A 25,714-nucleotide genomic window follows, 5' to 3' on the forward strand; every position below is an offset into this window, starting at 1 on the left:
GGATGCATCCATTGTGATCAGCTGGTAGATGGTCAAGTCTGTGAGATCTGCAGCCATCATCCCACACCTTGGGCTCATGGGATCCACCACTTCCTTGAGGTAGGTGAATATTTCTGATGTGCCCAAAATAAGTTTTACGTTTTATATTTTACAGATTCCAACTACGGTGGCAAGATCCCCATCGTGTGTTTTGCCCAAGGAGGTGGGAAAGAGACTTTGAAAGTGAGTCTTGGTTTGGTTTTCTAGAAGATCAGTCAACAAGCTTACTCCACAAATTTGCACTTTCAGGGCTTTGGGGTTCACCTAATCTAACACGACCAATTTCTTTTCTACAGCAAGTAGGTAGCATTTTCCCAATCCCACAGTGTTGCCCTAATAGGCTTAAGTTGTTTCCTCAGCTGAGAAAATTTAGGAAGAGAGTTTGTAGCAACATGAATAGTCTGTGCACTTACTGCTCTCTTTGGTCATCAACCTGCCAAAGAGAAGGCTTGACATGAACTCACAGGACTTAGGGATCATAACCAGCGTGTATGTTGGAAAACCATGGCCACCCCATGATCATATACACCTGAAGTTACATGAAATTTCTGGCAGAGTTATTTGGAATCATAATCTAATGTTTCTCTTTGTTTATTCTTTTCTATAACAATGATTCATTCATCCATCATTCATCAATGTGCATTCATTCACCAACAGGTATTTATTAAGCACCTAAAGACTTTTCAGAGAGAAATTAAAATAGAGATTTTTTTTCAGTGTGAAACAGTCAGTATGGAAATGCTTGAAGAAGCAGTCACATTACGGAGGAAGAGAGATGGAGAAAAAGTAATTGAAGATGGTTACATTTATTATCTCTCAGATTTTAGATTTAGAATTATGGTTTCCAGCAAGCTGCTCCTGGCCTAGAGTACTGCATTTCTATAGCATTTCCCACAAGGTCTGTTCAGCCAATTCACAACCCACAGAACCCACAGGAGAGAGGAGAGAGGGAGGAGAAACTGCCTGCTGAACACTTCATCCCTTCATCCTTCAGCTCACTCTCTTATCATCCCCACTTCCGCCCCAGCACAGCCCTGACACCCACCTGTAGCACAGGTAGTGAGGTGAAGATGGATCTCACCCTGATTTGATGAAGGCACCACACTCTTTATGGCCAACATCTTCTCTAAGGAAGACATCACTCCTGGCTAAAGGAAGGGGCTTCACAGTTTCTTCTGTACCCATGTGTACATCACTTTGTTTTGTTGTCAAGTGATTAAAATTTTTCATACCTGGTTCTCGTATGCTGGTCTCTGTGATTTTTATCAAGGAAATAAAAATGTGGTAGGTGTTTGTCCAGAAAGCAGATATATTTTTCTTTTCTTTCAATGGAAGGAGCAAAGGAAATTATTTGAGGAGGGAAATATGTGAGTCAACATAGCGAAAAATGTATGGCTGCTGCTGTGAAGGTATTTTCATACCTTTAAAGTATGAATACTGTTAACCTCCATCAGAAAAGCTATCAACGACAATGCTGAGTACCATCTTAAGAGCTGTCACTCAAATCTACGATGATGTCAGTATTTGGAATGATCGATTTTGTATAGAGGGATATTTTAAAGCACTTATTTATGGAAAACTTGCCAGTCACACGTGTCCTCATTATGGAATTCGGTATTAACATAGGATGTAAGACAACTAGCTTACATTTCTGATGCTTAAAGTGGTTGCAAACATTTGGTTTGCTTCTGATTGAAAATAACCCCCCCACTGCCCCGCCAAATGATGAAGTGCAGAGATGTGTCGATGTGATTTGTTAACCAGCTTGATTAGAACCTCGGTCCTGAGCTGGGTTCTGTTGATCACCTGGTCAACTCTATCTCCCTTCTCCCAGGCCATCAGTACCTCCGTCAAAAGTAAAATTCCCTGTGTGGTGGTGGAAGGCTCAGGGCAGATTGCCGATGTGATCGCCAGCCTGGTGGAGGTGGAGGATGCCCTGACGTCATCCATCATCAAGGAAAAGTTGGTGCGCTTCTTACCCCGCACAGTGTCCCGGTTGCCTGAGGAGGAGATCGAGAGTTGGATCAAATGGGTGAGTTGCAGGGAGTAAGTTCCTGGGAAGGGAGAGCGCCTTCAGTGCCCAACTCCAGTAGCAGCTGTGGGTCTTTATACTTTCTCAGTGACTTTGAAACTGCACTCTGGCCCACCCCAGGTGTTTTGCTAGAAATTGAAGCTCACATAAGTTAAATGACTTGCCCTGTTTCCATACCTCACAAGGGGTAGCAGATGGGGCTTAAATTCCAGTCTGTCTGTTTGCAAAGCTGATAGTCCTCCTTTTACACCCTGTCAACAAGCATTGAGCTTCTGTGTTTTGTAGGTTATCAGCAGCAGGGAGGAAAAAATCCCTGTGATGCTGTTTTAGAAATGCAGATTCTAAATTGAATCTATGTCTAGTGGAGAAGCTGTTACTACAGAATAATTGCCTTTCTAAGTTAACTGACCTGTGATTAATTCAGAATCTCTCACCTTTCTTATTGGATCATATAAGAAATATGTGCTAATCGAAATATCTTGTGCTTCTTATTGCTAAGCCTATAAAGCATTTTAACATAGTGCTATGCTTTCTCACCTTTCTCTCTTGTTTCGTGACTGGTGTTGACTTGAAATGACTTTCATTCTGTTGACTGTTCAGTTTGTGATAAAGCTCACATTAATATCAGTAGGTACGTTCACATCAGCTCATTCAAAAATGGCCTTTGCTGTTTGGATATTCTTAGGAGCACGTGCTGCCACTTGAAAATTTTCCCATAAAGGAAATGACAGGCTGTAGACAACAAGAGTTACTTTAATCATACAGCCCATTTCATCATTGGAGTGAAAGGTTGAATTTAGTATAAATAATTTTAAAAGTTCTTTAATTAGCTTGGTATTTAAGCAGTATTTAGTTGTGGAAGAGCCTCAAAGTGTCAAGTTTGGCAAACTGAAATCCTGGAGTAGTCAAGATTATCTTGCTCATGGCAGCCTTTGTCATTATTTTTTTCTTTTACTGAAGTATAGTTGATTTACAATATTGTGTTAGTTTCAGGTATACAGCAAAGTGATTCAGATACATATATATATATTCAGTCATATGTATGTATATATATATATATATAAAACTTTTTTTTCCAGATTCTTTTTCATTATAGATTATTACAAGATATTGAATACAGTTCCTGTGCTATACGGTAAATCCTTGTTGTTTATTTTATATAGAGTAGTGTGTATTGGCCTTTGCCGTTATTTAAAGCAAGCCTGGATAAATCAAATTCTTGTAAATAATGAGAAAAATCAACCCCGCTTTCTAGGCTGACAGGTACTCTGTACAAAATTAACACAGTGAGACCCTATTGGTTTTGTTTAATTTCACATGAGTAGGCAGTTGGGTGATAATCCCTGTAAGGTACAGCAGGGTCGAAGTGACCAGGAAACAAGTCCTTTCTGGATTAAGCCTCATTACTAAGACTCAGGATTAAAAAATGCACATGCATCTTCTGTTTGTAGCTGAGAGTCAGTGTTGGTACTGAATGATGCCCTGGCCAACAAATGCGTATATGATGTTCCTACTTGAGATACTGCATTTTGCAGATTTTACTGAAAAAGGTGAAGCTGGTGGTTTTACATGAAAGTTTTTGCTGGGATTTTCTTGTATCTTGGCCAAGTCCTGTTGAAAGACAGACACAAGAATTAAGTAAATAGAGAGATCAAAATATCAGCTTCGTTGGTGATGAAGGCCAAGTTGAAAGATGTGGCTTAGGGGTGCAGCCACCATGGCCCTCCTTATGCTGAGCGCCAGAAAGAGACAGATGAACCCACGCAGACAGAGGAAGCCCTGGATGACTGCTGGCCCCCATCTGCCTAGCCCTAGCCTAGGCATGTGGCTGACAGCAGACACCAGAGCACTAGCACCCTGCAAGGAGCAGATCCCAACGGAGAAGCAGGAAAGGACTGGCTGGGCAAGGCCAAAGTCATCAACTGGCTATGTCACTCCCCTACCCGGAGTAGCAGTAAGCGAAGGGCTGGGGGATACCTAGGGACCTGATTTGGACGGAAGTCCCTCTGCATGAAAATATATGGGTGAGGAAAATATGTATCACCCAAAGTAGTTATCTTCAATTCTCCATGTATTCAGACCTAAACAGTTTGAGTCATTCCAAACACATCAGGGGAGCAATCCCAAAGCGTAGATATCAACCTAAGACCTTGTGTATTGAGCAATGTCCTCAAGGTAACTTCCTGTGATGGCTGGAAGAAATTTGGTGGTCAGTTCAAGGATGCCCACAGAGGAAGGAATAGACCACTCTTAATTCACCCACCAAAGATGGCCCTGGGTCCATTCTAGTGACTTTTCTCTTACTCCTTCTGCGAGTTGGCTTGTTTAGTCCAGACCAGGTCACGTCCAGAGGGCCATGCCACCTTATGGGTCCCCACATCCTTTATGAAGGATTTTGATTTCTGCTTCAAGGAAACTGATACAGGAAAGTCATCTGAAGCAGGCTAAATGTCAGACATATTTCACTCCCTGTGATTATATTATTCTTTCTGGGATTCTCATCTAATTCATATTCATATGCTAATGATTTATCATAATTATAATCAAGTCAACCAGAAGACATACAACAATAATAAAAATTAGTCTGGCATTTTGATTATGCACTTGTATGGGGTTTTGCAGTTGGTAGAAATTTCCCAAAAGACCAAGCCCAAGAGTGGAATTATTAATTAATGAATGTATACATTCAATCAAAAAATTTTTTTGGATTTTTGAATTTTGTTTTATTTTTTTATACAGCAGGTTCTTATTAGTTACCTATTTTATACATATTAGTGTATATATGGCAATCCCAATCTCCCAGTTCATCCCACCACCACCCCCACCCTGCCACTTTCCCCCCCTTGGTGTCCATACGTTTGTTCTCTACATCTGTGTCTCTATTTCTGCCCTGCAAACCGGTTCATCTGTACCATTTTTCTAGGTTCCACATATATGTGTTAATATACAATATTTGTTTTTCTCTTTCTGACTTACTTCACTCTGTATGACAGTCTCTAGATCCATCCACGTCTCTACAAATGACCCAATTTCGTTCCCTTTTATGGCTGAGTAATATTCCATCATATATATGTACCACATCTTCTTTATCCATTCGTCTGTCGATGAGCATTTAGGTTGCTTCCATGACCTGGCTATTGTAAATAGTGCTACCATGAACATTGGGGTGCATATATCTTTTTGAATTAAGAGTTTTTGTCTTTTCTGGATATATGCAAGGGCCCTGTTTAGTCCACATCTTCACCCTTCCAGCCTGACCTGAGGCTTCCCTCTCCACCCAGCTGAAACTCTCTGTAGTTTCAGGCCCTCATTTCCAAATGTTGCCAGGAAAACCCACCACCATCTTGAACTCAGCCTAACCACAGCCAGACTCGTTTCCTCCTCCAGAAGGAGCTCTTCCTTGCCAAGCTCCCACCAAGCTCGCCAATGCCTGAATCCTTGGAATCAAGGGCTCTGCCTCTCCCCCAGCTCTTGAATCTTAAAAAGTGTCTTAAAATTAAACTTTACAGAAAAATCACAAAGGATAATATAGTGAATTCCTCGTCTCTTTAGTCAATTACCAAGTTGTCTTGGCTTTTGTTCACACTGAAATTTCCTTCCTATAATCTAAGCCCTACGTCCACACTCAGATGATTTCTGTGTTCTTCTGTTGTCTTTTCTGCATTTATTCACTTATTCAACAACTGAGCACCTACCATGTGTTACACACACACACACACACACACACACACACACTCATCCCTAGTCAATGAGTCTCTCAGCTTTTTTTTAAAATTAATTTTTATGGGAGCATAGTTGATTTACAATGTTATGTTGGTTTCTGCTATACAGCAAAGTGAATCAGTTATATATATACATAAATCCACTCTTTTTTAGATTCTATTACCATATAGATCATTATAGAGTACTGAGTAGAGTTGCCTGTGCTATACAGTAGGTTCTTATTAGTTATCTATTTTTATGTATAGTAGTGTGTATATGCCAATCCCAGTTTATCTTTCCTGCCCCCCCTTTCCCCCTTGGTAACCCTAATTTTGTTTTCTACATCTATGACTCTATTTCTGTTTTGTAAATAAGTTCATTTGTACCATTATTTCTTAGATTCCACATATAAGCGATATCATATGATATTTGTCTTTCTCTGTCTGACTTCACTCAGTATGACAATCTCTAGGTCCATCCATGTCACTGCAGATGGCATTATTTTGTTCCTTTTTTATGGCGGAGTAATATTCCATAGTATATATATACCACATCTTCTTTATCCATTCTTCCATCGATGGACATTTAGGTTGCTTCCATGTCCTGGCTATTGTAAATAGTGCTGCAATTAACATTGGGGTGAATGTATCTTTTTGAAGTGTGGTTTTCTCTGGATATATGCCCAGCAATGGGATGCCTGGATCATATGGTAGCTCTATTTTTAGTTTTTTAAGAAACTTCCAAACCATTCTCCATCATGGCTGTACCAATTTACATTCCCACCAACAGTGTAGGAGGGTTCCTCTCTCAGGTTTTTGATAGGGACTTGTTGATATATGTGCCCTTGTAGAGCCAGTACTTTATTCTCATTGTGGTCAAGGACTCACTATTCTAATTTAGAAATTAGATGCTGTGGGTACAGGTGCTGTAGAAGAGGGAAGGGGATTTGGAACATTCCTATAGGTGGTCTTTTAAAAAATGGAATAAAATATTCCTCACCAAAAGAGAGTTTATGCTGCTTGTGCCTGAAATCAGTTGGCTGACAACTCTGCTCTTTAAATCTTGCCAGCTCAAAGAAATTCTCGAAAGTTCTCACCTATTAACCATTATTAAAATAGAAGAAGCTGGGGATGAAATTGTGAGCAATGCTATCTCCTATGCATTGTACAAAGGTGAGTAAAATTAGCTCCTGTAGAAGTTTCAGCTTTGTGTTGCTTTCTGTGGCTTTTAATGGCTTCCATTTATTTTTTAAAACAGCTTTACTGAAATATAATCTTGCACTTAATTTTGATTAGCCTATATTAGAATTTGGAATAACTACTATTGACCTGCTGAGTTAAATCTCCTTGGTTGTATATATTTAACAGAACAAGAATTTTTATGTCATCAAAATATCAGTTAAATATGATCACAGTGCTTTCCAAAGAGCTGTCTCCAACAGTGGTTTAGAATCTTTATCTGAGTCTCAGACACTTTGAGAATATGATAAAAGCTATGGACCTTTGTCCTAGGATTCCACATCTGTGTACACACACACACATAGATAATTTTGCACACACACACATAGATAATTTTGCATTCAGTTTCAGGGGTTAACACATTTCCTATGCTTATGAATGAACCTCAGTTTTAAAATCCTCATGTGTGAAATTTGCTGTCTGAGAATCCCATCAAGGTGGAATTACCTGAAGTAAAGAGACCCCTGGCAAAGACCACGTAGAGTTGAACCATCTGATTAATATATTTAAGGCATGCAGAGCAGGGCAAGGCACAAGAGAAGTGCACTTTAAGCATTAGCTATTTATTAGAATCATTCTTACTGTGCTTGTCAGAAATTTGGTTGTAAGGATATTTATTAAAATGGGACTATATCTGTAGAGATACATAGGTACAGAAATTATTAGCTCTGAAAAAGACAAGTGGAATATTGTTATGATAGAGCTCATTATGTCATAGACTTAGATATAGTCAGATGTGGTCCTGGAAATGTGACATTTATGGAATCTGAATCTATGGAAAAATATCAATATACCATAGTTACACTGTTAGGATATGAAATGGAAAGATATTATCACCTAAACTGATCCACATTACATACTTCGGGACATATAGAATATGGGTAAGATTGAGTGAACATAAACTGTCAGTGAAATGACAGCTCTGAGTGTCTGATTCTAAGAGAACATGCTTAGAATCTCCTTTGATAAACGGCTCTGATAATTGGCCATTTGGAATGGTTCTGACTCTCTTGTTTCTGAGTGTTTAGTGAGTTGATTTTTTCCCCTGTCCTCTTACAGCCTTTAGCACCAATGAACAAGATAAGGATAACTGGAATGGGCAGCTGAAGCTTCTGCTGGAGTGGAACCAGCTGGACCTAGCCAGTGATGAGATTTTCACCAATGACCGCCGGTGGGAGGTACATAGGAAGCCCTCCTGGGTTATTCCAGTGACAGGTCTGGTCCATTTCTGACAGGGTCTTTGCCCTTGAATATTGTAAAGGATTGTCCTGTCCTGGTACATCAGTGTTGCCAAGGCTCACTTTCCTCATCTATAGTAGGCGATAATAACATTGACTTAGTAGGTTGCTTGCAAAGAGATAATAAAAATAAATACACTAATGTAAGGTAACATCAATCTACCGTTACCATCCAAAGTTTATAGCTGTCCCGCCATGATGTGAGAGGCGATTCTCCATTGAGGTGTTGAGGTGCAGATTTCCTCCTGGGAGTTGATGGACAGAAATGTGGGGAAACTAAGTGCAGGATGATTGAAAGGGGTTTATCAGAAGTAACTCAGCTAAAAATCCAGACAGCGGTACTCATTTTGTGCCCTGCCCCACCTTCTTAGCCAAGTTCTCATAAGAGAATTGTCAGCAGTGAGACGCATAAGAGAAAAATAGAACAAGTTGATTAAAGACATACAATGAATATCTTAGAGTTAGAAAATCAGGACTCCCCCATGCCAACGAGTACCTCCAGTATGGAAGCTGTATGTCCAGAAAATCTGTATTTTTTTCCAGGAGAGTGATTTTTCTCACTTTGAATTTGATGAGAGTTGTAAGACTGCATTTTCCAGCAGCATCCTCTTGGGTACAACTAAAGTGAGATCCGCCTTAGGAGCTCTGTTTTGTAGGAACAATTATAAACCATCACACTTGGATCTGTAAGGTGGGAGCTTCTTTGTTTTAAGCTCTTCAGTCACTGGTGGGCAGTGAAAACACTTTTAGGCCTATCGTTGTATAATCAAAGATGAAGACTTCAGTTATCCTTACATGTGATCAATTTTTTTTTTTTTTTTTTTTGCGGTACGCGGGCCTCTCACTGTTGTGGCCTCTCCTGTTGCGGAGCACAGGCTCCGGATGCGCAGGCTCAGCAGCCATGGCTCACGGGCCCAGTCACTCCGTGGCATGTGGGATCCTCCCAGACCGGGGCATGAACCCGTGTCCCTGCATTGGCAGGCGGATTCTTTTTTTTCGGTACGCGGGCCTCTCACTGTTGTGGCCTCTCCCGTTGCGGAGCACAGGCTCCGGACGCACAGGCTCAGCGGCCATGGCTCACGGGCCCAGCTGCTCCGCGGCATGTGGGATCATCCCAGACCGGGGCATGAACCCGTGTCCCCTGCGTCGGCAGGCGGACTCTCAACCACTATGCCACCAGGGAAGCGCCATGTGATCAATTTTAGTAATAGAATCCAAATAAAGTCATGGCTTATGGGTTTTTTAATTATTAATTCCTTTAGCAAACATTATCTTTGGTTTTTGCAGTATAATGGATGCTATCTCACATGGCAAGCCTTTAGTTAGTTGAGGGAAAACAGAACTGTATAAAAATCTAGGTAATTGATTCAGAAATGAACCCCTCTGTGTGAAATGTTCTATTTAAGTGACATCAGATGGTACAAATAAACATAAACTCAGGCATGCATTGAATAGTACATTTAATTTTATTAACTCAGCTAAAGATAGTTGAGTGAAGGACATAATGGTTGAGAGTATGGACTCTGGAGCCAGCCCATCTACATGACTTAACCTCTGCAAGTTACTTAACCTTCCTCAGTTTCCTTATACAGTGGTGAATTGGGGTCAGTTCATACTGGTTTTAGCAAGAGCTGACTGCTAAAATTTTTAGGGTTTTTTGAGTCGGTTGTTAAATACAGTCATTAAAAATCAAATACTATACTCTTAGAACTAAATAAATTTTATTAAAAACCAAGGCAATCAATAATCAAACTCATCCCTTTCTAACTATTTTACTACATTTACTCTGATCTATACTCTGGAGGTTATGTCTATTGTATCTGCATTCTGGAAACACCATACTTGCTACTCTGTGTTGGGTCCCAGTTGTGCATTCAATGATGTCACATGGTAACCGAAGACTGGCCATGTTGGGAGCATTTACACTGTAGCAATGGTCAAATACTACAAATCAGGGCTTATTATTTTCTTCCAGAATGTTGGTTGTAAAGTATTTACCAACACACCACTGATCATCTGAAAACAGAGATGGTAATAATAGTGGTAGCTACCTCATTGGATTGTTATGATTAAATCAGATAATATTTCTAAAATGCTTAGAACACTGGCACATATTAAGCCGTATATGTCTTTGTTTAAAAATAACTAAAAATATTTGCATAACCTTTTGTAGTGCACAAAGCAGCTTCACTGTGCTAGTTCACTTGGCCGTCATGCCAGCCATCACAGGGATTATCTCATTTTGCTGGTTAATAAGCCAGGGCTCCATGGGTACCACAGAAGGGCCATTCTGATGGTTTTTTGAGGGCCTGCTCCGAACTTGAATCTCCGAAGGCATCTTGACCTGTGTTATCTCATTTCATCCCCACAAGCACCTATTTTACAGACAAGAAAACTGAGGTTGAGACACAGTCTTGTTCGAGGTCACACATAAGGTAATGGTAGAACCAAGGTTTGGAAACAAACGTGTGTCCGACGGCAAAGCTGCTCTCTTCCCCGTACGCCAGTGGTTCTCAAAGGGTGGTCCCTGGACCCGGAGTAGCATGAGTATAACCTGGGAACTTGTTAGCAGTGCAGATTATCAGGGCAGCCACCTCTTTTTGTCCCTATCCCCCCTGGAGCCACAGTGTGGGGACTCAAGGGACCCTTGGCAGTTGCCTCTGCAGGCAATGTGTGATCCTGGAGAGACCAACATCAGACAGAAACAGAAACCGCTAATGCTGCCCTTGGCAGGGGATATTCCCCTGAACCAGGACTCAGACAATTAAAGTGAGGACAGGGGGCTGGGTGAGCAGCCGCGAGGCGAGTGGGGGGCTCAGGGCTACAGTGCCCAGGCTCCTGGAGCTGCCCCAGTTGGCTCCAACTGACGGTTCTCTGTGTTGCCAGAGCTTCTGGTATTTACTTGTGAATCTGGATTTTAATGCTGGCAATGTGGATTTTTATGAACTGTCTAATTTTAAATGTTGGCAACTGAATCAAATTGTAAGAAATAGTATGGAGGACAATCAGAACTTATCTGAGAGCTGGTGTGGCCCGTGGACCATGGGTTTGTGTCTGAAGTACACATTAATTATCTTTATTAAGATTCTTAATAAGCTTCTATGGGATAAGGATACCAGAAGCCCAGACAGTAGAGGTACAGATAAATAATAACCAGGTGTCACTGTCAAGTGTTCCAGTGACTCATGGTTATGTAATATGACCAGGCATTTGCCTCATGGCATGGGAAGGGCAGTGGGGCGACCCCATGGCACAGAAGGAAGAGTTGGCTGGTGGTTGGCTCACAATTGGTGTCCAGTGTAGACCTCAGAGAAATGGTGTGAGCTGTACCATGAGCCCCCTGCCCCCTAATGGAGCGAGTGCTTCCTTTATGTCAGACACTGGGATCAACTCTTGATCAACATCATCCCTTTTTTTAATGTAATTTTTTTTTTAGATTTTTATTTGATGTGGGCCATTTTTAAAGTCTTTATTGAATATGCTACAATATTGCTTCTGTTTTATGTTTTGGTCTTTTGGCCACGAGGCATGTGGGATCATATCTCCACAACCAGGCATCAAACACGCACCCCCTGTATTGGAAGGCAAAGTCTTAACCACTGGACCACCAGGGAAGTCCCTCAACATCATCCTTATGTGGGTATCATTATCTCCGCTTTACAGTAGCAAGAGACCAATTCCCATCCAAGCTCACATCTGGCTGATTTCAAAGATTCCACCTTGCTGCTTCCCCCATCTCGATGTTTGAGCTGTAATCTAACATTGTGTTACAACTGAAAAGATAAATTTTATTTACCTCATGGTTGAAAATGCGATGTGGCTGAGAAAGAAGATGCCTTGTTTTCTTGATTGGATTTAGGCTGTGCATTGTCTCTCTGCTCTTTCTTCTCAGTCTGCTGACCTTCAGGAAGTCATGTTTATGGCTCTCATAAAGGACAGACCCAAGTTTGTCCGCCTCTTTCTGGAGAATGGCTTGAACCTGCAGAAGTTCCTCACCAATGACGTCCTCACTGAGCTCTTCTCCAATCACTTCAGCACCCTGGTGTATCGGAACCTGCAGATTGCCAAGAATTCCTATAATGACACCCTCCTCACGTTCGTCTGGAAACTGGTTGCTAACTTCCGAAGAGGCTTCCGGAAGGAAGACAGGAATAGCAGGGATGAGATACACGTAGAGCTCCATGTGTGTACTGTCACAGTTGTCTGCTTGAATTCTTTGCTCTCTTGAGTCTTCCCTCAAAAAATCTCTCTACTTCCATCTTTCCTACTCCCTACCTCATTGCTGTCATGCAGTTAACATGTTGGGGTTGTTATTTTTTCCTACTGCCTTTATTTAAGCTAGCAAGTCCTAGTGAGGTAACAAGTGGTGCATTTTCTTGCTTTATTCTTTGTGCTATCTTTACAACTAGTTATTGCAGTATTTCCTAATTGCAAAGCTTGGTGTGACACACTTTCTGAAGGCATCTAGCAGGGAATGGGGACAAATGACTGGCTGTCTGATCATGTCTTAGCCTTTTGGACATGATCTGCCTAAAATAGTTCTCTGCTCCCTATGCAAAGAACTGGAGAACTGCCGAGTTTCCTTTTGTGAATAAAAGGGGCAGTGAATCTTTGTACAGAGATAATCCAGGTTTCCATTTGAGAAGGTGTTGTGGATGTACCACTTATATTCTCTCAAGATTTCCTATTTTAAGGACAAGCAGTCCCAGTTTCTAGCACCTGCAACTCTTTGCTGAAGGTCTGCTCTGGTCAGAGCCCAGTGACTGCCAGAAGTTGGTGTATAAATACCTCAGCAACCCCCCTGCTCAGAGGAGATAATTCTGAGACTTGTGTCCTACACTGGCTCCAAGGGTTGCCTAGTGGGATTAGTCTCTTGTTATGTACCATGACAACTTGTTGGTCCTTTCTTTTCCAATCTCATTTCCTCAATTTCCTAGTGGTTTTCCTGGAATCATGTCCAAAATAAACTACTTGTCTCAAATGCTCGATTGCTTCTGGGAAAACTCAAACTAGGTCATTATCTTTTATAGTTTTAGAATTTTATTATATGTGTGTTGCAAAAATCTAAATGAGCTAGGTGTTTGAAGGAATTGGAAATGTTTAAAAAGCTGTTTGATGCTATTTATGTTAAAACTCTCCACAGTATCCATAACTATGCCAGAAACATTTTGGATCTTGGTAAAACCTGTAGGGAAGATTAAAAGGAATATATACATACAGTTGTTTTCTATCTGAAAAGGTTCCCTTGGAAGATATGGGAGGCTGAATAGGAGCCGGTATTCTCAGTTGATGTATTAGGAATTGTAACTTTGAATAATACTCCAAAGAAATAACTTTAGTTTTACATTGTGGTAATTGACCTTCAACTATTGGAAAGTTAGAACTTAGTTAGAACGATTTTTCTAGATGAGAAAGATTTCTATGATGAGAAGGAACTGCTTTCTCTTCAGCCTGTCAGAAGTCATTCAGGTTTTAAATTGCTGTCAGCCCATGTTTTCACCCTTTATACCTTTCCATCTACGTGTACGTTGTCTTTTATGATAGATCAAAGATTCTGTTGAAACTCACATCACTGTTCTGTGAAAAGGGATTCAGACACCAAGTTACAGAGCCCTCCAAACATGGGGCACTCTCCTAGGGCATCCTGACCCTGTGTTCATTCTTATACTGGTGTGTCTGCCAAAGTGATGCTCCATCTGCATGTGCTGACCCCCTGCTCTAATCCCTCCCAGGATGTGTCTCCTATTACTCGGCACCCCCTGCAGGCACTCTTCATCTGGGCCATTCTTCAGAACAAGAAGGAACTTTCCAAAGCCATTTGGGAGCAGGTAAATGTCTAAGTCTGTGACAGATGTATGCTTGGTTGTGGTTGTTCTGACCCTTTCAAACCTCACATACCTAATCTAAAACGTCCTCAGTAAAATGGAATATTTGATGTCAGTGGATATGGTTGTGCCTGTTTCCATGTGAACAGGGGTGTGTTTGGGAGGGGAGGTCCCTGGAAAGTTCTGGGCTTGGTGGGTAATCCAGGAGGCACCTGCTTCTTAGGTTCGTGTGGATGTGTGATTGTCTTTCAAGTGGAGGAGGTTTTAAAGTTTAATTTAAAATTAATTTCTAACTTTCTTGCATTATAGGCAGGAAGTAGGGCCTGTACAAAGCCTGCTTTAGGAAATGATTGAGATTTTTCTTTGTGATTCCACACATAATGATTTTTATAAACGATTTATGAACAGTTGAAAAGAAGCTGCATTCTCTGTTTTTAGAGCCTAAGATTAGGTATTGAATATTGATTCACACACACACTCTCACTAACTATAATTGTCAGTCTTCATGTCCTTGACCAATTTCCCCCTCTGAGCTGTTACAGCATGATGGTGGGTCATTAAGCTTCCCATTGCCACGTCTGACTATCAGCTTCTCCTGCATTTATCTTTTTTTTTTTTATTGGAGTATGATTGCTTTACAATGTTGTGTTAGTTTCTGCTGTACAATGAAGTGAATCAGCTATATACATACCTATATCCCCTCCCTCTTAGACCTCCCTCCCCCCTTCCCTGCCCCCCCATCTAGGTCATCACAGAGCACTGAGCTGAGCTCCCTGTGCTATACAGCAGGTTCCCACTAGCTATCTATTTTGCACATGGTAGTGTATTTATGTCAAACCTAATCTCCCAGTTTGTCCCACCCTCCCATCCCACCCCTGTGTCCACATGTCTGTTCTCTATGTCTATGTCCCTATTCCTGCCCTACAAATAGGTTCATCTGTACCATTTTTTCTAGATTCCACATATATGCATATACAATATTTGTTTTTTTCTTTCTGGCTTACATCACTCTGTGTGACTGACTCTATAGGTCCATCCACATCTCTACAAGTGATCCAGTTTCATTCCTTTTTATGGCTGAGTAATATTCCATTGTATGTATGTACCACATCTTCTTTATCCATTCATCTGTCAGTGGACATTTAGGTTGCTTCCATGTCCTGGCTATTGTAAATAGTGCTGCAGTGAACATTGGGGTACATGTGTCCTTTTGAATTATGGTTTTCTCAGGGTATATGCCCAGTAGTGGGATTGCTGGGTCGTATGGTAGTTCTATTTTTAGTTTTTTAAGGAACCTCCATACTGTTCTCCATAGTGGCTGTATCAATTTACATTCCCACCAACAGTGCAAAAGGGTTCCCTTTTCTCCACACCCTTTCCAGCATTTATGATTTGTAGATTTTTTGGTGATGGCCATTCTGACTGGTGTGAGGTGATACCTCATTGTAGTTTTGATTTGCATTTTTCTAATAATTAGTGACGCATTTGTCTTGATATTTTCTTTTTGTATGTTAATTCCATGTTCAAGACTGTGAGTATATTCAGGTTCAAGACTCTTGGTGCACATTACAAATTTTACTGGGAATCATTATAAACAGTTCAGATTTTTACCATTTCCTGCTTTTGCCATCAATCTGTGCTTGTCTGACTTTGATGTTGACTCGACTGCAAGGGCTTACGAATTAACTGTGACATTCTCACCCCTCTGGAAGACCAGGGGCTGTACTCTGGCAGCCCTGGGAGCCAGCAAGCTTCTGAAGACTCTGGCCAAGGTGAAGAATGACATCAATGCTGCAGGGGAGTCCGAGGAGTTGGCAAACGAGTACGAGACCCGAGCAGTAGGTAAGCCTCTGGGAACGGGAGCCGTGGCCGGCACAGCCACACCACGTGGCATTTACTGACTTTTCCAAGAATGAAGGTGGTGAAATATAGGCTCTCTCATCCCACAGCTGCCCAGGGCCACACCCAGGCCAGGTCTAAGTAACTCAGCACCATAGGGAAGCCTTGGGGTGTTTTGTTTTGGGGATGCTATTCAGAAACCTTGACACGTGTGAGGTTTTACCTGACGTGCAAGCTAACAGGTTAGCCTGCCAGCTTCCTATACATATACTGACAGAAGACCCCAGACCCCTGGGTTAGGGACACAGATGGTTTACTACTAATGGCAAAGACAGCAGCCAGAGCAGTATCTTGGGTTGGTCCCCGTGCCTCGATTCCCCACGAGGTCACGTGAATAAGGGCTGGTGTTGGTGGTCCCACATCTCCACAAACTTAGGAGGCTCAGAGCTTCTATAACACAAGGCAACAGGCGAGCTGCCCAGCTCCCCTCCAGGGCGATGTTTCTCATCACCTGGAACGGAAGAGGGCAGAGGCCCCGCTGAGTGTGACGCTCCTGAAACATCTGTCCTCTGTTTGCTGTTCACCTGCCCTTGAACACAGCTTGCCATTACCCCTGCTCAGAGGGCCTGGACCATGCAGGACTGTGAGAAATCCAGGACCAGTTGCCTCGCAGCAACAGAGAATTTTAGGCCGGCTCAGTTTTCTTCTTTCCACTGGGGAGTTTTAAGTTTGCAAGGTGGCACGTTGCAAAATGCAGGCATGTCTGTTGTCTGATCTAATGAAGAAATGTTCATTCATTTAGCCTCTCTGTGTTGGGAAAAAGGTGTCTGATTATTTCTTCTACTATATTAAAAATTTCAAGGTATTACGTTGTTTTTGGATTGACTTCAGCTGGGCAATGGCTCCGAGCATTTCGACTTTTAAAGGATTTTCTCTGAGGAGCTACACACCAATCTGTTTGTCATAAGGTCTCAAAATATAAGCACACCCTCAATGCAATAGGCCAGTGTTGTTGTTGTTGTTTCTTAATTTTTATTTATTTTATTTTTGGCTGCGTTGGGTCTTCATTGCTACGCGCGGGCTTTCTCTAGTTGCAGCGAGCGGGGGCTATACTTCGTTGCGATGCGCGGGCTTCTCATTGCGGTGGCTTCTCTTGTTGCGGAGCACGGGCTCTAGGCACGCAGGCTCAGTAGTTGTAGCACGTGGGCTTCAGTAGTTGTGGCTCACGGGCTCTAGGCACGCAGGCTCAGTAATTGTGGCACACGGGCTTAGTTGCTCCGCGGCATGTGGGATCTTCCCAGACCAGGGCTCGGATCCTTGTCCTCTGCACTGGCAGGCAGATTCTTAACCACTGCGCCACCAGGGAAGCCCTGGGCCAGTGTTTTTTATTACGTCATTTTGGCTTTTTTTTTTTTGCACTGTGCCTTAACTGCAAAGAACCTCACCAAGAAAGCACAGAAGGTAAATGAGATGGAGGGGGGCTCAGGGTCTGGATCCCCTCCCCAGTGGCTGAACCCCACCAAAGAGGGCATTCCCCACGTTCACTGCAGCTCAATTCAGTGGGCATTTCTGGACACCTGCTGCCAGGAGGCGCTGTGCTGTGTGTGGGGTGCCCAAAGAAGGTCCCTTTGTTCAGTAGAGAATTATATTGTACTGGTGTTCTCTTTGCCTTTTATAATCCAGGATGCTCACAGCCAGGCTTTCATGGAAGTCAGGGCTTGGCTGGTGGGCTCGGGGGGCGGGGGGGAAAGTTCTGTGTATTAGCCAGCCCTGCCTCCCGTTTCCCTCTCTCTGGGGACCATGCCACTTAGAGCTGTTCACGGAGTGTTACAGCAGCGACGAAGACTTGGCGGAACAGCTCCTGGTCTATTCCTGCGAAGCCTGGGGCGGAAGCAGCTGTTTGGAGCTGGCGGTGGAGGCCACGAACCAGCATTTCATCGCTCAGCCCGGGGTCCAGGTAAACAACATGCAGTCACCAAACATCATGCCCAGAAATGGGCCTTTCCATCAGCTGGGTCTCTGGAGCCATTGTATCTCTAACTAGGTGTAGGCATGGACCAGGTTACATGAACTCTCTGAGCCTTAGTTTCCTTATCTGTAAAATGGGCATAATAGGGGGTAAAGGAAGGGTTGCTGTGAGGATTCAATGAGATAATATGTGAGTGGGGCCAGCCCTTTACGGTAGCTGTTACTCTTAGAACTATTACTAGTAGTAATGGCAGCAGAGAAACCAGTATAAAGTGGGTTCAGCCAGTGTAGACGTTTTCTGCCCCAAATTACATTAACGGCAGTTTGCACCTGGTATCTCAGGTTTCGGAGGGGAGATTTTTTCCACCCACCATCCAAGCTGGAGGGGTCTGGTGTGAAGGGGAGGAACGTGGGGAAGAGATGGATGGACTGACCCTCGTCTGCATAGCCCTTGTACACGCGACCACACTTCATCTTCACAGCACGCGTGCAGGTCGACATCATCCCATTTTACTGAGGAGGACTCAGGAGCTCAGAGAGGTTCTGGAACGTTCCCCAGGTTGCTAGGAAGTGGCAGGGCTGGGCTTTGATCCCATGATGATTGCCCGCCTTACGGACTTTCCATTATACCATGCAGCCAATAACTAGCACAGTGTTTACAAAGGAATCCGTTTGCTACTCCAGCCAAGTGGATTCAGTGAGTGTGGTCATGGATGACAAGGGACACACAGGGAGCCTTGCTGTTGTTCTGGTTTAGCCTCTGTGTCGTAGTGGGCTGGAGGGAGGCCAGTGCTGGGGTCAGGGTTGCCTGGGAGACCCGGCCGGCTGCCACGGCTGCCTCGCTCTGCTCATGGCTCTGCTTGCAGCTTCTCAGCACCCAGACCCCTTCTTGCTGGTGTCCCAGAGCTTTGGGCCCTGGGGAGGTTGATTCATGCTCCTTCCAAGTTCACCAGGCCCGACGGTTTCCACCAGATGCCAGTTCAGCGATGATTATGGAAAGTCTCCCTGCCCGGCCCGTGGGACCAGGGAGTGTGGTTGCTCTGGGCGGGCTGACAGGTGGGGTCAGATGTCGCTGGTGGCCATGGAACCCGAGCTAGTGCGGGAGATTTCGGTGACCGAGGGCCTCATGGTGCCGCTCGGAGATGGCCTGGTGGGCTCATCACCCTGGAAGGATCGGGACAGTGAGGAAGACTGGACCTCACTTGTCTCGGTGTGCCCTGCAGAAGCAGACTGCCAGACAAGGATTTGACTGCAAGTGGTTTATGCTGGACGTGAGTCCAGGAGGTGCATGAGGGGAGGGGAGGCCGAGAGGCTGGGAAGGGAAGGGAAGGAAGCAGACACAGGTATGCTAAGGAGAAGCTGCCTTCTGGGGGCTTCTGGGAGCTTCATGCCGCCTGCCCCAGTGTTGCTCATCCGAGCATCAACCCACCAACTGCAGTTTGTGGTTCCCTGGGGGCTGCCCCTCAAGAGTCAAGTACACGCCCGGCCCCAGAGGCCCAGGCAGAGCTGGGCAGGGCTCTCGGGAGGAGCCGTCCTCTCCTGGAGGGGTGCTCCGGGGTATGGATGGGGCACCCGGGTCCCAGCCCTCCAGACAGTGCTGGCAAGGCCTCAGGTCCCTCCTGCTCTGCCACGGAGACACACCGGTCCCTTCTGATTGACATATTTTTGTTCTTGTGGGTTTTCTTTTTTTTTTGGCTGTGCTGTGCAGCTTGCGGGATCCTAGTTCCCTGACCAGGGATCGAACCCAGGCCCTTGGTAGTGAAAGCGTGGAGTCCTAACCACCGCATCACCAGGAAATACCCAATGCGATCTTTTCTGAGAGCTGCGGGGTCCTTCTGTGTGACCCAGCCTATGCCCACCCCTTCTGTGTTGACTTTCAGTGCTGCTGTCAGAGACAAAATGAGTTTCTAATTCCTGTCTTCATGGGAGGCCCTGTTCCACCTTTCAGGGGCTGATACAGTCTGGGGAAAGCTTTTCCATGCCTTTTTAGCTCAAATGGGTGTTGAGACACCAGTGGTCTCTCTCTTGGTGACTTCCTTTCAGTTTCCTGACAGGTGTCACCTGTCTGCCTCCAGAAATGAATCCTTGGGGCCCCGCAGGTAACACTGGATGTCGTGTGAGTTTGTGATCTTTCAGGGAAAAGGAGCTACAGAGGTGCTTGTTTAAACTTACACAGTAAGAATTAGAGTTGGTTAAAATTCATAGGTTTAGTGAATTTGGACTCATACAACCTCTGTTTTAAAGTTCACAGAACCCAACATAGAAAAGGACTGAAAATCAAACAGAATTTTATATGGTTGAATCGTAGCCCCTTAAAATCCAGGTAACTAATATAAAAGAATAAGGATCTCAATTCAGAGAGTTATTTATTTGGAGAGGTTTGAGGGCTAGGAAGAAAGGTCGCACACCATCCAGCATGTCATTGCATTAATAAGGACCTGTGTCCTTTGTCTCTGTTTCCTGCAGAATTTTCTTTCCAAGCAATGGTACGGAGAGATTTCCCGAGACACCAAGAACTGGAAGATTATCCTGTGTCTGTTTTTTATACCCTTGGTTGGCTGTGGCTTTGTATCATTTAGGTATGAAACCAAGGCACGTAATCATGTGTGTGAGTGTGTGTATACATACATCATCTGTGTGTGTGTACATGCATCTGTGTGTGTGTACATGCATCTGTGTGTGTGTGCTCTTGTGCAAAGGATCAAAAGGCCTGGAAATTACGATGTTCACTCTAGTCCCTGCACTTTAGGTCTGGGATCTCTGTGGGTTTCCCCCAGGTTTGATTTCAAAGAGGTAGGAGTGGGCGCGTGTCTTCAGTATCTGAGGCAGAATGTGGATCTATTAAGCATGAAATGCCGAGGCTGAATTTTGGCTGGGTCAAACTTAGAACACAGTTTGGACACCACCTGTCCCTGGCCCAGCTGTGGGTCTGAGTTCATCTGTGTTCGGAAGGAGAGGTGTAGCCCGTGCAGTGATGTTGGCCAGGATGGTGACAATGCTGTCACTCCTCGGTCCAGGAAGAAGCCCCTCGACCAGCACAAGAGGCTCCTGTGGTACTACGTGGCCTTCTTTACCTCCCCGTTCGTGGTCTTCTCCTGGAATGTGGTCTTCTATATCGCCTTCCTCCTGCTCTTTGCCTACGTGCTGCTCATGGATTTCCACTCTGTGCCGCAACCCCCGGAGCTGGTCCTCTACGCGCTGGTCTTTGTCCTGTTCTGCGATGAAGTGAGACAGGTAGGTCAGCCCCGACGTGGGACGCCCCCTCCTTTCCTCAGTGAGCGGCATCTTCCTAATGGCAAAGGGGAGCAGAAGTTGCTCCTCAAGTTCCAAAGTCATTATTTCCCCCAAATAAATGTTCTCATTTGGTGGCCACCCATGAACGTGAAGATGCTCTTCCATGAGATCTCCTAGCCCCAAGCCCAAGCTTTGCTCTCTAATTAATGTTAATTGGTGGAGATGAATTACTCGGGAATGTGTTCAAAGAGCAGGTTGACCTTGGACTTTTAAACCCACTCCCATCATGAGGAGCCCTTTGTGATCCCGTCATTACTGTCACTGGGGTAAGCAGCACCATGAGTGGCAGGGGAATTGGAAGGACTTTCCAGCTAAGAACATCTCAATGCCCAGCATGTCAGATTGACAATGTCGGAAATTCATATTCGTCCTTGTGAATTTCAGGGAGTTCGTGTCATTTATTCATGGTGTTTTCTCTAGTTTCTTGGGATCTGCATTGTTTGGCATCCCCTTCCCACCCCTAATCCGAACTTAGCCCAGGCCTGGCATGTAGCAGGTGCTCAGTTAATAATTGTTGAATGAGTAAATGTTGATGGTGAAGGTCAGTGCTGTCCCCAAACCATCATGAAAAGTCATCCCAGAAAATCCTTTTGAAATGGTAGTTTACAAAATATTTGAGAACTGCTGTTGCTGTCACTCTTGTCCCATGTGAGCCCAAACCCAAAAACATATCCATTCAACACGTATGGCCTAGGTGCTTACAGTGTACAAGGTACTGTGCCAAGTGATACCAGATATTTGGAGGGGCAAAGGATGCTGTTCTTGACCCCACAGAGTTGCTGCCTGGAATAGGATTCCTAAATTGTTTCGACTATCATGCTAACTCTAATAGATTCTTTTGTTTGTTTGTTTGTTTGTTTTGGTGGCTTCTAGGAGCCCTGGGTTGAGAAAGATCCTGAGCCTCTATTTTCAGCAGGAGAACATCTTAATGAATTAGAAGTGTCTGCCATGGGCACAGGGGGTGGCAGGAGTCCTGGTACCAGTGCCCTGGATCTGCTTTTGCTTGCCTAGTAGGTGGGAGGTGCAGACGCAGGCTGGAGATGGAGTACAGGTAGAAGTGTGTTGAGCATGCAAGATTATCAGGCTTTCTGTTTACCAGCAAATCTCCCCCAGGACCTGGTCCTGCTCACGTTCAGAGGGTTTCTATGACTTCAGATCAGCTTCATGGGTGCCCCAGGCATTGGGTCAAGTGGTCACAGTTCAGTCCAGGGCACTTCTGTATTAGCTCGCTAGGGCTAGGGCTAGGGCTGTCATGATGAAGCCCACCAGCTGGGTGGCTTAAACAACACAAGTTCATCATCTCATCGTTCTGAAAGCCAGAAGTCTGAGATCAAGCTGTGGGCAAGGTTGGTTCCTTCTGAGGATGTGAGGGAGGACCTGTTCCAGGCCCGTCCCCAGTTTCTGGAGAGTTGCTGGCCACCTCTGCTGTTCCTTGGCTGTAGATGCTTTGCTCAGTCCCTGACCTCATGCTCACACCGAATTCTCCCTGTGTGCATGTCTCTGTCCAAATCTCCCCTTGTCATAAGGACACTAATCACATTGGATCAGGGGCCCATCCTGCTCCAGTATGACCTCATCTTAACTAATTACATCTGCAAGGACCCTACTTCCAAACAAGGTCACATCCTGAGGTGCTGGCGGGTAGGACTTCAATGTATGAATCTGGAGGGGATGCAATTCAACCCACAGCCCCTTCCACAGAGTCTCAGAGGCCTTCTTTTACATGCTAGTTCTCTCTCTCTTTTTTTTTTTGACTTCTGTGTATCAGCAGCCAGGGTGTGAAAATATCCTGCTGGAGAGAAGCAGAGAAAGATGGAAGGAGAGTCAGCATTTAAAACGGGAATGGGCCCTGGCCATTGTGAGAAAGTTAACCAAGAACTTTTAAATTAGGAACCTCCCGAGTTACGTTGTCATGGGAGCTGGCACTGCACGGGGTCGCACGTGTTCCCTCCTAGACCAGTCGGGTGCTGGGGCCCTGACTCCCTTCCTTTGCTGTGCTCCCGGGCGTGGTTGACCACGTTTCAAAGGCACATCAAAGAGAAAGTTTGGCTTTTGCAGAGGAAGAGGATGAAAGGGTGAGTTTGGAGGGGTTTGTCTGGCTGCAGGGGGAAAGCCCTGTGTCTCATCCTGTTTGAGAGACCAGCAGACCTCTCATCCTCTGTGGACGGGGAGGCCCAGTGGGGCAAATAAGTCACGAGCACAAATGAGAGAGAGAGAGAGAGAGAGAGAGAGAGAAAGGGAAAAACCAGTGGGAATTGCAAATAGCATGGTAGTAACTTACTTAATTTCTTTGACCTTCTGGTTCCCCATCCTTAAATGGGCATGTTTCCTACTGCAAGCGGTTATTTTTTCAGCTTATTGAGATATTATTGACATATAGCATTGTATACTTTCAAGGTATACAGCATAATGAGTTGACCTACATATAACCAGGAAGTTACTGAGGGGAACAAGAGGACGGGGTGTCCTACCTGCAAGCCTTGCCCATCTCATCCGGTACCAGCTCCACTGGGGAGTTCCAGCTCCTCACATACTCTGCTCTTGCCCAGAATTGGGTGGCATGGAAATGACTTCATGCAGATGTTTGTTCCTTATTCACATTTGATCCTCGGGGCCTAGCACAGGAGCAGGCGTTGTCACGTTTCTGGCAAGTGGGTGTATCTTTTTAAAAAAAATGAATTGACAAGGCAGGGTCTTACTGATTCAACCTCAGAGATGTGCCGTGACCGAGAGTAAGGGGGGAACCATGAAGCCAGCACCGGGCACGTGGGGAGGAACCTGGCAGGAGGGGGCTCAGACGTACCCTTCTGAGCAGAGGGTGCTGTTGGCAGCTTCTTGGAATGGTTGGTAAAAAGTAAAAAGTTCTTTTCCTGCTTCTGGCTGCCCCTCACTCACGCTCCCAACATTTCTCCGCTCGTCCCGTTCCTGACCCTGCCTCCTGGCTGCATTAAAGTCACAGAGTCCAAACGTCATTTGTATCCTCCAGGAATCTAAAGGAGCACGAGGTCTGGAGAGACGACTTATCCTGGGTTGCTCTAGGGGCAGAGCTTGGCCTGGAAGGAGGATACAGGGAGAGTCATCCTGGCTTAAGCCAAGCACTTCATTCACGCAGTCTTTCTTTCAACAAATATTTATTGAGCACCTACCGCAAGCAGTGTCTTAGACCCTGGGGATACAGCGATGAACCAAACAGGCAAATATCTCTGTCCTCATGGACTTTCTACCAGTTAGCGATGACCGGCAGGGTCTTTTCTGGGAGCTTTCAGGGAGAGGAGGTGAGCGCCGCCAGTAGCACTGAATGAGCGAGTCTTGAGTTGACGGGGAGGTTGGCCTAGAGGACTTGGAATGGTAAAATCTGGAGTCCTTACGTCACAAGCATCTCCCTTCAGATTCGCATGTACATTTAACTGCTCATCCCTTATTCGGGTCATGCAGGAAGGAGACTCAGGACAGGTACATTTTTGCATAGAGAGGGGCCCCCCGGCAGGTGGAGTGTGTGGAGCTTTGCTCGGGAGAGACACAGAGCGGGGGCACTGAGTGGGGGCAGACGGTGGGCAGGAGCCTCAGGGGGAGGTTCTGGGTTTCTGATGTGCTTCCCAGTTACTCCCCAGGCCTGATGTGATGCCTACAGGGTCTGGCTGAGTCCCAGCTGTTCTACCTTCATAATGGGTGGTATTTGATGATGCTAGGGATGTGTAGCTTTGTCCAAGTGTGTCCTCTGTTTCTTTGTAAAAGTGATTTTTGAAGGGGTAGTTTTTTTTTACCTCTTTATTGGAGTATAATTCCTTTACAGTGGTGTGTTAGTTGCTGCTTTATAACAAAGTGAATCAGCCACACATATACATATATCCCCATATCTCCTCCCTCTTGCATCTCCCTCCCACCCTCCCTATCCCACCCCTCTAGGTGGTCACAAAGCACCGAGCTGATCTCCCTGTGCTATGTGACTGCTTCCCACTAGCTATCTATTTTACGTTTGGTAGTGTATATATGTCCATGCCACTCTCTCACTTTGTCCCAGCTTACCCTTCCCCCTCCCCATGTCCTCAAGTCCATTCTGTATGTCTGCGTTAGGGGCAGTTTGAATTCAGCAGTCCTGCATATTAAGGCGATGGTGAGGGACGTGCCTGTGCTTAAGGTCAGGAGCGTGGGGTCAAGGCCACCCCTGCCGGCTGGGAGCAGCTCTGCCTGTGTGGTCTGTGAGCCCCATCTCCACAGCACAGCCTTGCTGATTCCTGTCATTACAGGACTCTAACACTTGGGGACGCTGTTTCCCTTTCGGGTCTGCAGGCTCAGGCCTTTGGAATCCTTCATGTGGTTGGTTTCCTCAATCAGCTCTGCCGGCCTGGTACTGTCTTAATTAACCTAATTCACACTTGTTAGCGAAAAGCAAAACCAGGCAGGATGTTACCTGCTTCAGATAGTGTCTGGGTGTCAAATGCATGGTTGTCAGTGTCTCCCTGTGTCCCCTTCCCCAGGAGACAGAGGTTGCTATGTTAACTGGAATTTTTAACCAAGGCAATCAATAAGTGCAAACAT

The 25,714-nt window shown here is 44.8% G+C and overlaps 1 protein-coding gene across 1 annotated transcript in view; it reads left to right on the forward strand.

The window, feature by feature from the left end:
• The window catches only part of TRPM8 (transient receptor potential cation channel subfamily M member 8), a gene marked incomplete at its 5' end in the record, with an annotated part of 78,418 nt that overhangs the window by 14,775 nt on the left and 37,929 nt on the right, over nucleotides 1–25,714 (forward strand). Inside the window, 10 exons of the mRNA XM_081242168.1 lie at nucleotides 155–222; nucleotides 1,874–2,071; nucleotides 6,843–6,945; nucleotides 8,071–8,189; nucleotides 12,142–12,432; nucleotides 13,982–14,077; nucleotides 15,787–15,916; nucleotides 17,725–17,870; nucleotides 20,348–20,460; nucleotides 20,899–21,115. Coding sequence (XP_081098294.1) covers nucleotides 155–222; nucleotides 1,874–2,071; nucleotides 6,843–6,945; nucleotides 8,071–8,189; nucleotides 12,142–12,432; nucleotides 13,982–14,077; nucleotides 15,787–15,916; nucleotides 17,725–17,870; nucleotides 20,348–20,460; nucleotides 20,899–21,115 — 1,481 coding nt within the window. The remainder of the gene's footprint in view (nucleotides 1–154; nucleotides 223–1,873; nucleotides 2,072–6,842; nucleotides 6,946–8,070; nucleotides 8,190–12,141; nucleotides 12,433–13,981; nucleotides 14,078–15,786; nucleotides 15,917–17,724; nucleotides 17,871–20,347; nucleotides 20,461–20,898; nucleotides 21,116–25,714) is intronic.

This window comes from Mesoplodon bidens, assembly GCF_964165515.1.
Source record: "Mesoplodon bidens genome assembly, chromosome: 8".
NCBI lineage: Eukaryota > Metazoa > Chordata > Mammalia > Artiodactyla > Ziphiidae > Mesoplodon > Mesoplodon bidens.